A 12,641-nucleotide genomic window follows, 5' to 3' on the forward strand; every position below is an offset into this window, starting at 1 on the left:
CGCCGGGCACGAAGCATCGGCACCGCATAGCCAGCAGAGGGCGCCCGCGTGCCGAGTACCCGAGCGGCGCTAGGACCCGCCCACTAGCAGAGCCAAGTGGGCGGAGCGCCCGGAGGGAGCGTGGCTCCGTTCGTCACTGCAGCTCTCAACCAAGCTTGTCATTTCCCTCCCTACCCTGCTAGTGGCGGGGAGGGCGAATCCCGGGTCCTCGATCTTCGTTTCTGATTGGCGGATGAGGCTGTCGCTCCCCCCCCTCCACCCGTTGCCCTCGTGAGCGCCTCCGCGCGGGGCACGACGGGACGTGGCCAAGATGGCGGCGAGGTAACCCGGAGCCATCGCGGCCCCTGCAGCGTCTCGCCCGTTCCTCGCGGCGCCATGGCCACTATGGAGAAGCTGATGAAGGCCTTCGAGTCGCTGCGCTCCTTCCAGCAGCAGCAGGGCCCGGCCACCGTCCCCGAGGAGCCGCTGCACAGGCCGTGAGTGCCGGGTCGGGCCGAGGGACCCCCCGAGGCGGCAGGGAGGCAGCTCCCGCCGGGCCGCGGGCTCCTGCTGCTGCCGCGGAGCCGCTGCCCAGGGAAGCTGTGGGCTTGCCCCTGTCGGCAGAGGCGGTGCGGGCCCTGGCCGGGGCGGTGTCGGCGTCTGCCTTCTGCTACGGGGGCTGCCCCCGCTGGCCGGCTCCCCGTGTCTGAGGGGCTGAGCCTCCCTCAGAGGCGCTGGGTGTTGGCTGCTGCTGGCACCAAACCCGGAGGTTTCTGGCTGGAGGGCCTTGCCCCTCTGCTCGGGGTCAGTCCGGTCGCCACATTTCATGCCAGGGAGAAATTTTTAAGCTATGGTCAGGTTGGTGCAGGCTGAGGGGGTTTTGCTTTCCTTTGCAGGATTTGTTGAGCGATGTCAACAACATCTCATAGAAACAGGACGCTGGCTTCAGCGGCGCTCCTGCTTTACCTGGGGCAGGCTCGGGTGTGTTGTGTCAGGGCTGGCGGTCATCTTAGGCACGGTTTAGATTATGGTTTGAATAGGGATGATCCTGTGTGGGGCAGGGTTGGACTGGATGAGCTCTGAAGGTCCCTTCCGCCCCTGCTTCTGCGTGACTTGACGTCTCTGTTGTTAAGAGCTCAGAAAGACCCTGCAGGGCAGAATGGTTTTTAATGTTGTGGGTTCTTATTCTGGGGTTTCTCTTGTGAACCATGTTTGCGCAGCTAATGGTACTGACGTTGTGTGGCATCCTGTGGCACCCCGAAAGGGTCTCGCAGCACCCCAGAGTGCTGAGGTGCCTTGGTTGAGCTTCGCTGACTCGGTGCGTGGTGTAAAGTGGTGCGCACTTTACATTGGAAGGAGCAGAAGGACGGAGAATATGTAATTTCTGAAGTGGAGGTTTTGGCAGCTTTAGGCATGGAGCCAGTTAGCAGTGGAGCTGGATTCCTGGGCACCAATGCCAAACCCAGACATCAGGCAAGCTGAAGGCAGGGCAGTTTTGCCGCCTTATGGAGTATCCCAAGGAGATTATATATATATATATATATATATATATATATATATATATATAGCACAAGCTTTAGTGAGCCTAAGCTCACGTCAGATCCTCTGAAAGAATCTGCCTAGAGCCTGCATCAGGGAAGCTGACATGGTATACATTGTTTCAAGAGAGTTGTCTTGAATGATCTTTATTTATTTTTCATGTTCTTATGGCAGGGCATGTGAGGAGAGCCGCCTGTGCCTCTGCTATGGAATTATATCCAGCTTTTCTGCATGTGTTGGTGCCTCTTGCTTCTTGGAGGGTAGGCTGAGGCATTTTCATCACTGAACAGCTTTAATACAAGCTTTCTCTTATCCAGTTTAATTGCATGTATCCAGAAAGGTGTTGATAAAGTAGCCTCTTACAGTCCTTCTCCAAAAGAGCTCTGGCTGTGAATTACTGCAAATATGGGCATGAAATACAAAAATAAAAATTTGTCTTGGGAACCTGCAAAATAAACATTGAGAAATCAGACTCTGACCTGTCCTTATCAACTCTGTTGCAATTTAGAATTGGCATAGGAAATTGGTTGTTTTGGGAATCCCCAGGAACTGTATGAGTGAAGTTACAATACAACTGTACTCTAACACTACGAAGGGTTATATTGGTAGTCTTTGCTTTAATTTTTTAAAATGATTTTAATACCCACATCCAGAAAGCTTCAGGCATGTGCTTTAAACTGAACTAGGGATACTAATAAGGGAGAAAAGTCTTATCTTTTTCTGTATGTTTACTTTTCATTTAATAGACTTTTGTGTAAAGTCTTTCACTGCTTTACCTCCTACAACTGTTATTTACAATATGATAAACGATCTTCTCAGTTGTTCAACCGTTCAGTTGTTCAACAATCTAATCCAACAGTCTTCTTAATTGTTGGTTTAAATCTTTCATTTAGAAGGAACAAGGAAGAGAAGGTAACTTGAGAACTAGATGTGGCAAAACTACAAGCTGGCTGGGTGGCTTAGTGACATGTACTTGTTCTTACTGTGAAAAGTTATCACTGTAACTTACAAGACCTTGCTTACTCAATGTCACTGTATAAATTACAACTTCATATTGTAAATAACTTTGAAAATACAGGAATACTATTAGGATGTTGGGAGGCTTGGAATTCAGACAAAATCACTTTGTTTGTAAGAAGTACCTGCATATAGTATAAGATTATAATCCATTTCTGTTGGTTATAGGAGGGAAGCAACTTGTGAATTTGTTTTTCTCTCTCTCAACTTTTCCTTTTAAACATTATCAAGCTATTTACAAACTCTCTTATTTTTTTTAACTGCCACTTCTGTCTTGGAAGAATGCAAATACTGAGGGTCAACTATACTTAAATACTTTAATAAAATTCCATCTGAATGCTGCTGGGTTTTTTTTTTAATGCGGGAGGAGCAAGAGAGAACTTTTTAAAGCATTCCTTTGTGCCATCTTCAACTTGGATGTTGTTTAGTCACAAAACAGCAACCTGACTAGACATAAAAGTGAAACTACTAGTTTCTTGATTACTAATTTTGAAAATTACATTTAATAATAATATTAGTTTTGTAAGACGAGCGTTACCTAAAAGAACCACATTCTGTTGTATGGACAAATAAATATTTTTAGAAGTAGCTTTGGTAAAAGTTGTGACAGCATGGTGAACTTTCAGCATTTAGCACGTCCTCCTGAGGATATGGGCAAACTGTTCAGTTTGAAGTGAGTTAGAGGGGCAGGTGGGTGGGAGGGAAGAGGAGGATTTATTAGGGAGTAGGTGACTGCTCTACTCCACCTGAAGAGGACCCGCATGATGAGACTCTACACAGACTGAGAAACTTCCTCCAACCTACCCCCTCCCTCCTTGTGGACCGTTGTATGAGTTTGTGTGCATCTATCTTCTTTTTCTCTCAGCGTTGCCACCACCCTCCCCCACCCCCAAGCTTAGTTGGCTAATATTGTATTTTCTGTAACCTAGTTGTGTTCCCCTCCACACCCCCATCCTTCTTAAGTTAGTCCCTCACTCGGGCGCTCTGTATTTTCCTTCTGGCTTTTTGTCGTCATTTTGGTTCATGACTTTTGTCATCTACTAATAAAATTCAAACTGTTCATATTTATTACCCTGTGATAGCTGAAAGTGAAACTCAGGAAGCTTCTCATTATTTCATGCAGGTACAGAAAATGCTGGCTTTTGTGAATAGAGGGATGAAGTGATCTCTGACTTTTGTCCTGGCCTTTGTGTGCGTCTCTGCCATCCTCCCTGATGAAACCCAGGCTGAGCTGGCTGACAAAACATTGCCTCTGAGCCCTTGTGGCATCTAAGCTGCTCTCTTTCATTCCTGTCTAATCCTGAGTGGTCTTGTATTTTTTAAGTTGCAAAATCGTGGGAGTTCAAATATTTGAAATGACATATCATAATCAAACTTTCATACCTTCCTGCAGTTTAAAGCCAGAAGGTAATATTCGGTCCTTGTGTCTGACCTTCTGCATGCCCCGTGTAATTAATTCCACCCATACCCTGGAGCTAAGTAGAGTCACTTTCTAAAGTGTCTTTTCCAGACAGTCATGTTGTCTTCAGTGGAAGGCTGCAGCAGATGGAGAATCTGATTAATAATCACCAGTCATTAAATGTGTGTGCTGTACTATACTTTATTTGATTTGTCTTCAGATTCTACTATTGATTTGTTTTTTCTTTCCTAAATTGAAGAATCACTAACTAGTATTTCCCTGTAAATGTTCTATTTTCACTGCAGTGCTTGTCTTGTTTAATAAATTAAGCAGAGTCATTTGTTCATATTTTGCTCTAACACATTTTCCAACCCTTTAACTTTTCTGTTACCTTTTTGCTCCCTCCTATTTTCCAACATTATTTTGAAAATATAGATAAAACAACTAGTGCAGCATTCTGTCATTCGTCTCGCCAACATTTGTACTCATTGTTTATATATCTAAGTATTACATTGCTCTTCTTACGCTACAGCATTGCATCAGGAGAGCCTGTTGAGTGTCTTTATCCACAATGATTCATTGAACTTTTGTCTCCAGGATCTAGTGCGCACCCCTGACTGTTCTGGAAGACCGGCCTGCATATATTTTTCTTATTTGTATAACTGCATTTGGATGTTCATATACATTTTGTTTGATTGGGTGAGGGTTACCAAGTGTTTCAGGTCACACTTTGACTTTCCTGTCCTTGTAGTTTACCATTTTCTCTGTGTTTGTATGCTTACATTTTACAATGACATTTAATTCTGTGTCTTTTTGGAAGCATGTAATAGTGCCAGACCTAGTTAACAGTTCCCACAGTCTCAATAGAAAAACATTCCTTTTTTGCTAGTCTACCATTATGGATTGCTTTTTGATATTTGTCAGTTAACTGATTCTTATTCCCATTGATACAGGGCTGACCAACTTCTGGACAGTAGGGTCTTGCACAGCTGCAGGCTCCTAGGCTGCATACCCTGCTGGTGCCCACCCCACCCATTCCCTCTTTTTCCCAATCTGTAGGCTGTGTGTGTGGGGGGGCATGCTCCCCCTCCCCCAGATTTCTGTGTTGATTGCAAGGCACAGGGCTGCAGCCTGGTCAGAGGTAAGGCCCAGCAGTGTGGAGTTGTGCCACCCCCCCTTTCCCCCTGGTTGGCAGTTACGCATCTGCCCCAGGCTGTGCAGCGTCATTTCCTCCCCCAGCTGTCTGAGCAGCCTGGCTCTTCTCTACCATACCGGCAACCTGGTTCCCCTCCATTGTACAGGCAGTGCAGCTCCTCCTTGGTGGTGTGCACAGTGTGGGCAAACTAGTTTCTCTTTCCCACCATGTCCACTGCAGGCAAACCAGCTCTCTTCTGCCGCATGAGCAGCACTGCCTCCCATTGTTTTGTTTGTAATGTAATTATAATTCCTTGGCATTGAACCAGCAGTAGTTGAAATACTGGTGTGTATGTGGTGTGTGTGTGTGTTGTTTTTTGGGTGTTTTCTTCTCTTTGCAATCATGGCCACATTTGCTTGCAACATCCCGAGTCTGGGTTTGTGCCATATTGCTGCTTTCAGACCCTCCTAATATTCCGTATTTACCATTTTCATGACTGTACCACCTGTCAACAGCTGAAGTTACTATCCCTTTTATCTGTGGGATATAGTTCGGCCACTTCAAATAATCCTTTTATTAGATTGGCTTAACTTTCCATACTACTTGTGCATAGATCTGTGGGGCACATGCCGCCTATGCCTCCCCTGGGGATGCGTGCTGTGGTGGGAGCCACCCCCCAGATGAGCCATTGCTCCATCCCATGCCCAGCCCTACTCCCTCCATAGCCACTGGGGCCTTGATCTGCCTTCCCCTCCCCCCCCCCCACACACACACACAGACAGACTCTGGCCGGACGCTGCTCTCCAAGTGGCCAGGCTGCATGCATGCATATGACATTTATCAGTGACGTTATCAGCCAAAAAAAGCCGACTGCGGATACTGTCAATTTTCCTTGTATCAGTGATGATAGGGACCGATGTATTGGTGCACCTCTAATTTTTGCTACAGGAGGAAGCATGTTGTCCTTTGTTTCTGTTAACTTGATCACTCCTTGTTGTTTTAGAATGGTTGACAGACTTTTTGTATTATATCACAAGTACATAAAAAATCCATTAGGCCTGTATCCTACAACCTAGTGTTTGGTTCCCATGGAGACAGGATTTTTGATAGATAGATAGATAGATAGATAGATAGATAGATAGATAGATAGATTTTTCTGAGTATCTGATGTTGATTCAGGTATCCAGGTTGTAGCCCTGTTGGTCTAGAGGCAAAAGAAATCAGAGCTTGTGGTAGAGGTGATAGCTTTTATTAGACCAACTAGATTTTTGAAGAAAAAAGATTGAATACCACCTGGTGCTTTTCTCTTATTTGATCACCAATAACTAGTTGTCATCTTTAGTTCTGAAGAGTCAAATCCCAAATGCATTCTTTTACTCATTTTGGGTAGATAGATAGCAAATTTGATTTTTCACTCAGCTTATGAATTGACTGTCAGTGATTGGATTGGTTATGTCAGTTCTGCTAGCTTTTAACACTGTTGGATCTTGCTTTGGACTGGAGTGTGCCTAATTGTATAAAGAAACTGATTATCCACATTCAGCACCTTAGTTGCTATGATTCACATATAAATAACAAGTCCATATGCAAGTACAAATGTAGTCTGATTAGGTAAATTAGACTCTTGTTTTGGATCCATACTAAACCAATATCTGACATGGTGTTGGACAGCAGCATGGTATTGATTTCTGACTAAAGCTAAAGCATTCAAATGATTTTTAGGTTCCTGTTGACTTTCAGTGGGTTTTTAAATAGCAATATCAAAGTCACTTAAAGCACAGATCCACAAAGGGATTTATGTATCTGATACTGGGAGTGAAATTATCAGGGTAGAGTTACGTTTCTTATAAAGTGAATGGGGAGAGTTAGGAACACGTGAATGAGATTCACAACAGGGAGCAAACTGAACAGGGAGTAATGATAAGTCACCACTAAGGAAGACTTCCTGTTACATTTAGTTGGATGACTTTGTTATCCCCGTGTACTGGGGCTTGATTACCATTGGTTCAATTCACGCAGTAGCAGGAAACTGCTTGACTGTTGCAGGGAAATGGCAGTAGTACTGTGCTGAAAGTTGCCTTTGAGCCACTAATTTAAGATTCCTAGTCTTGCCTCTTCCATTTGACCATAGCACCCTGATGCAGTGACTGTACCCTAGACCTTGCCTCCTTGCTTGACATCTAGTTTGCACAAGTTGTTTAATAGGAAATGCCACACAGAAAGATCTATTTGAAATCCTACCTCACATGAGTACCTTGCCTATTGCCAAAAGCAGATGTCTGATTTCTCCTGGGACAAAAACTTTTATTCTGGGATCCTACAGACTACAAACCCATTGTCCCACTTTAAGTACCAGTGACATGCTGAGATGCTTTCACTAGCACAAGGGGTTAATTCCAATTAATTGCCACTCCATGTCTAAATGGAGTCCGGTGCCTGTTTTGAAGCGAGTCAGTCTGGGACAATCAGACCACATCTCTCTTTTTCCAAAAAAAATAAAAAATAGGAAGGGCTAGTATTTGGGAGTACAAAACTTCTTCCTGAATATAAAAGCCTAAATCATCTCTTTGGGAATAGATGACTGGCTTAATGTTTTTTGTTTTTTTTGAAAAGACAAGTGGTGGTGCATGGGGCGGGTGTGGGGCAAAGATGGTACTGTAACCGTAATTAGAAAATTTGAGCATTGTTACGCCAAATAAATTAAGTTGCAGAAAGATCCATTTAATTTCAGGGTTCCTGAGCAGTTGTCAAAAGTGAATAATAAAAGTAATTGACTACTTTTTTTCTGTCTTCCAGGAAATACTGTGTAAAAAAAAAAAAAAAAAAAAAAAAAAAAAAAAAAAAAAAAAAGGAGAGTGAAATCTGTTTTGTGAGCTGTGTATTTAAGTACTTTGTATCTTACTTGAATAATTTAGTGCTCTTCATTGAGCTGAATCAGCAAATATATTATAGTGACAACATACATTGTTTATTATGATCATTTGTTCTTTTTTGTTTAGCAGTAGATTATTCTTACTATGAGGCTACTTCTAATGCACATGCTTAGGGTTTGCTAACTGAATTGATTTAAAATGCTAATACTTTTTAGGTATTTTAAACCAATTTAGGAGATTTTCTTAATTGAATGAGAGCTTCATACTTAAACTTGTGGCAAATCCATTAATTTGAATAGACCACTTAAAACATTTGGGGCTTTCTTTAGCATTGGCTATATGATGCTGAAGTTTCCATGACAGAGAGAGAGGATAAAAATGTTAATCTAAATACATTATTTAGACTGAGATTCTGGTCATGTTTTGGGCATGCAAACTTAACATAAAGAATTTTAATCGGTAACAAATAACGGATTATGGGCTTTGAATACCTGAAGTCTTCTCTTATGTTGTACTTGTTTATATAACTGATACTAATGTATACAGGGGTAGTACCCACATCTAAGACTCTAGGAAAGAAATGGAAACAGAACTCAGACTTTGCTTAACTTAGACAGATTTATTACAGTACTGAATTACAGGGATGGGCTCTCTAATTTAGAATACTAGACATTGTGGTATCCCCAGGGTGTGGGCTCACACATGGAATGTGTCTTTTTAATTGTCAAAGTAAGTATGGTGGTCCCTGTAAAATTACATGGGTATTGTTAGCAGCATGACATTTTTAAAACATTATTGGATAATGAATACAGGAGCAATGGAACACCAAATGGAACTTGTAAATGCTACTGGAATAAATATAATTTGCAAGCAGTTGGAGATGGTGAAAGGCAATAAGGAATTGTGACCGGTATCAGTAGAGGTTCTAGTATGATCTCCAGTTTAAATGTATTATGCAGCTATAGTAAAATGCCAAAAGCTATTGAGGGGAAAAACTTGCTAGGGGCAACAGAAGTATTGAATCAGTATGCGTAGTTAATATGGTGAATTGTTCTAACACAAGAAATGTTCATACAGAATATCATTGTACAATAAAAGACACAGTAAACTTATCTGTTTGTAGATGTGAAACACTGAGATACAATGAGACTAAGAAATTGGTTTCAGTACCTTTTTAAATCTCATGTATTTGGGAGAACAATTGCTTCTCAGCTTTTTGGCTTGGATCAAGTATATGTTGTGGTAGCATAGCAATTGTCAACTACCTGCCATATGGCCCAGTCCGGAGCTCAGGGTTTAGTCCCTGTGCACGAACCAAGTGCAGAGGTACCTATCCAATATGTGTAAATTTAGGATGTCCCAAACTTATGTAAATTTAGGATATTTATATATGTTGGATAGCTACCTTTGCACTTGGTCTGTGCACAGGGGCTGTAGACTGCAACCCTAGTTACCTGGGAGCTAAGGGGATTTTTTTTTTTTTTTTTCACAGATTATTCTCAGTTTGCCTGAGTGGATTATTTGTTGTGTATTTAGGGGAACTAGGAGTATGGGGCAAAATTCTAGGGCAGAAGGAGAAATAGCTGGTTAGCAGTACTTAGGTCTCTGTCTTTTTTAGAATACCTCATACTTGTATTGCTGCTTTCCCTCCTACTTGCTAAAAGCTGCAAAGTTTGTTCAGTAAGGTTAGTCAGATGTGGAGTCTTCTGGAATGTGGTCAACTGTAGTTGAACGTGAGGAACAAAATCCTGTTTCACATGACTGATATGAATATTCATATTGTGCCAAACAACTGAACTCCTAAGATGACCTTGTCATTAACTACGCAAAATACCCACACTATTTTATGTGGGTGCTAACATGCTATAAGAGCTGACAGAGTAAAATCTGCAAGTTCTGTAAGAAATGTTACCGCAGGAATCGGGCAGGAACATACTAGCACATGTGGCCTCTGCTTCCTCATGCTGTTGTAGCCTGCAGATTAGCTTGTGTGTGTTGTGTGATGGGAGTAGTGTTGACCAGGAAGGAATTGCTATGCTTGGCTGATGATTAAAGGGTTACTTTTTGCAACTGAAGAATTGGTGTAACCTATAGCCAACCAGTATCTATATGAGCTTTTATCATATGTAAAGCTTTATATATTTCATTTTGTGATATTTTGTAGTTATACAGCCTTGCTAAAAAGAGGAAACTGGTAACTTTCATAGTTCTTTGGCTGACAACTGAGGGGGCTGATGCCTTCCCTTTTCTCCCCCTCTTAAAATATCCTAGAAGTTAAGCTCTTAATTTCATTTTGAAATGTTAGACCTTACATTTTTAAGTGGTTATATAAATTTCTATTCTTGGGTGTCAAACAATTCCTGAATACCTGTGTTTAAAATTACTAAATTCCCTTTGTTGAAAGCATATGACATTAGCTGTACATGTGCTACAGTCTTAGAAGCTGAAAACTTGATGTTTCGTATGGATTCAGAATGGAAGATTGAGAGCACAGTTTTTTTAAAAAAGGTTCAATATAGAGAAATTTGGGGTTGCTAGGTTCACTTACAAAGAAAAAAAAAAAAAGTTACAGGAAAAACTTAACCATCATTCAAAGCTGTTATAGCCAAGAAGGAAAAATGGATTGACTAGCTTTAACATGGGATCTGCTTATTTCAGCTGTGTCTATTTTCTTGCTTGATTTGTGTTTTTTTTGTTTGTTTGTTTGTTTTTAAAGGATCTGTTGGTTATTACATCATAGTTTCAGCCATGTACAGGACGAAATGCATTTTATCCCATGTTACCCTTTTCACACTTTGAACTTGGAATTTTCTTTTGTGTGCCTGACTTCTGTTGTAGACATGAAAGTGCCTTTAAAAATCGCTTTTCCTCTCTTTTAATCAACCTTAGACTGTTGCATTTGTAGTACAACTTACAAAAGATTTTGATTAGGAAGGAAGAATGACTTATGCTAGGCAAGTTGTTACAGATGGATACCAGATGTTACTTAGAGCTGTAACTTGGCCATACCACATGACTTGTGCTGTTGCTGCCAAGGTAAAAATATGGCCATATTGTAATCAGCATCTTTACTTTTATACATATACTATCTAATTTCCTGTCAAGAACGATGGGGGTGGGTGGTGACCGGATGGGGATGGAGGGTCTGCTCTGTTGCTGCTGCCTCCTGGAAGCAGGGAGGGGGGCCTTGCCCCTCTCTCCCCCCCCAGTTCCTAGAAGCAGGGAGGGGGGGCCTTGCCCCTCTTTCCCCCCCCCCCCCCCAGTCCCCTGTGTCCCCACCATCATGGTGGCAGGCTGCCTTCTGTCAGAATGCTTCTTCGTGCTCTGATTGGCTGTTTGTCAGCTAATCGAAGCACGAATAAAGTGAGACAGACTTGGGCTTTTATAATATTAGAATAGAGAGTGAAAATAAAATACTTTCAAGTTTGTTAATGAAGAAACAACAGCTTTGGAAATGAGCTAAAATCTTTTAGGCCACAAGTAGAATAGTTCTTTCAGTCCTCAAGTCACAAAATGATTGTCCTGCTGTACAGCGAATACATTGGAGTTGTTGGCCACATTTGAGAGTGGTTGGTTTGGGGTGGGGGGGTTAAATACTTTGTGATATAAGAATATTACAGGAGCAACTCTCACATTTTGAGTTGCTGGATCACTTGCCTGAAGAGCTGGCTGGTCACACGTTTGTGAAATGGCATTGTAGGACAGCTGAAATGAATATAAACTGTTGTCTTTTATAAAAACAATTATAGTAGTTGACTGATAAGTAGAGGTGCGGCAGTATATTGGTCCGTATTGGATCGACACTGATAAAAGGAAAATTGACGTTATTGGCAATTAGCTTTTTTGGCCAGTGTAGCTGCGTGCATGGGGGGGGGGTAGGGGAGTTGCTCTCTGCTGCTGTGCGTACCCCCAGGGGAGGCATGGGGGGCATGTGCCCCTTGGATTAGTGTGTGGGGCGAGCTGCCCACTCCAGGGCTCAGGGCCAGGGGCTGCATCAGCCTCTTCCTCTTGGGGGGGAGGCTGGCCTGGGGCTGCACTTGGGGTGGTCGGGGGTGAGGTGGGTTTTGGCAGTAGTGCTTGGAGGGGGGCCACAGAATGGACTATAGCCACTCTAAAATCCCCCATAGCCCCCATCACGGTGCCGTTGCCACCTGCGCATCCCCAGCCCAGCCTCTTCATTGAGCCATTGCCCCTGGCTCCGAGCCTGCAGCAGGCAGCCCCCCCCCTTGCCCTGTACACAAATCTGGGGGCACATGCCCCCCAAGCCTCTGCTGCGGGTGCACACAGTGGAGAAGATCACCCCCCTCCCCCCCCCCCCCCCCGCACCGTCCCATCTGCACATCCCAGACGAGTCTCCTATGGCTCCATCCCATGCCCTGCTCACCCTGGCTGGACTGCACCTGTCCCAGCCCCATTCCCTCCCTCACCATGGGGCTCTCAATCTGCCTCCCCCCCCCCCCCCCCCACTTACCACCCTGATGCTGCTCTCCAAGCTGCCAGGCTGCATATCGGCTATTGGATCGGTATCAGCTGATACAGCTGGTTAATAATCGGGCCTTGGTATTGGCCAAAAAAATCTTAATGGTGTACCCCTATACATAAGCCCTATCCATAAGTGTTGGGAGGTGACAAATTAGATTATTTTCTTAAGGTGTAGTCCCTACTAGGGAAGAAGAAATTAATAGAAAAACTTTGCCAT

At 43.3% G+C, this 12,641-nt stretch overlaps 1 protein-coding gene across 4 annotated transcripts in view; it reads left to right on the plus strand.

The window, feature by feature from the left end:
* The first annotated feature begins 296 nt into the window (after positions 1-296).
* Positions 297-12,641, plus strand: part of HTT (huntingtin) — a 155,881-nt gene continuing 143,536 nt past the window's right edge. For all 4 annotated transcript variants that reach the window (XM_006262647.4, XM_019479067.2, XM_019479072.2 and 1 more), the window contains exon 1: positions 297-476. In XM_006262647.4, the coding sequence (XP_006262709.1) occupies positions 376-476 (101 nt within the window). In that variant the 5' untranslated portion in view covers positions 297-375. The remainder of the gene's footprint in view (positions 477-12,641) is intronic.

This window comes from Alligator mississippiensis, chromosome 2 (genome assembly GCF_030867095.1).
Source record: "Alligator mississippiensis isolate rAllMis1 chromosome 2, rAllMis1, whole genome shotgun sequence".
Lineage (NCBI taxonomy): Eukaryota > Metazoa > Chordata > Crocodylia > Alligatoridae > Alligator > Alligator mississippiensis.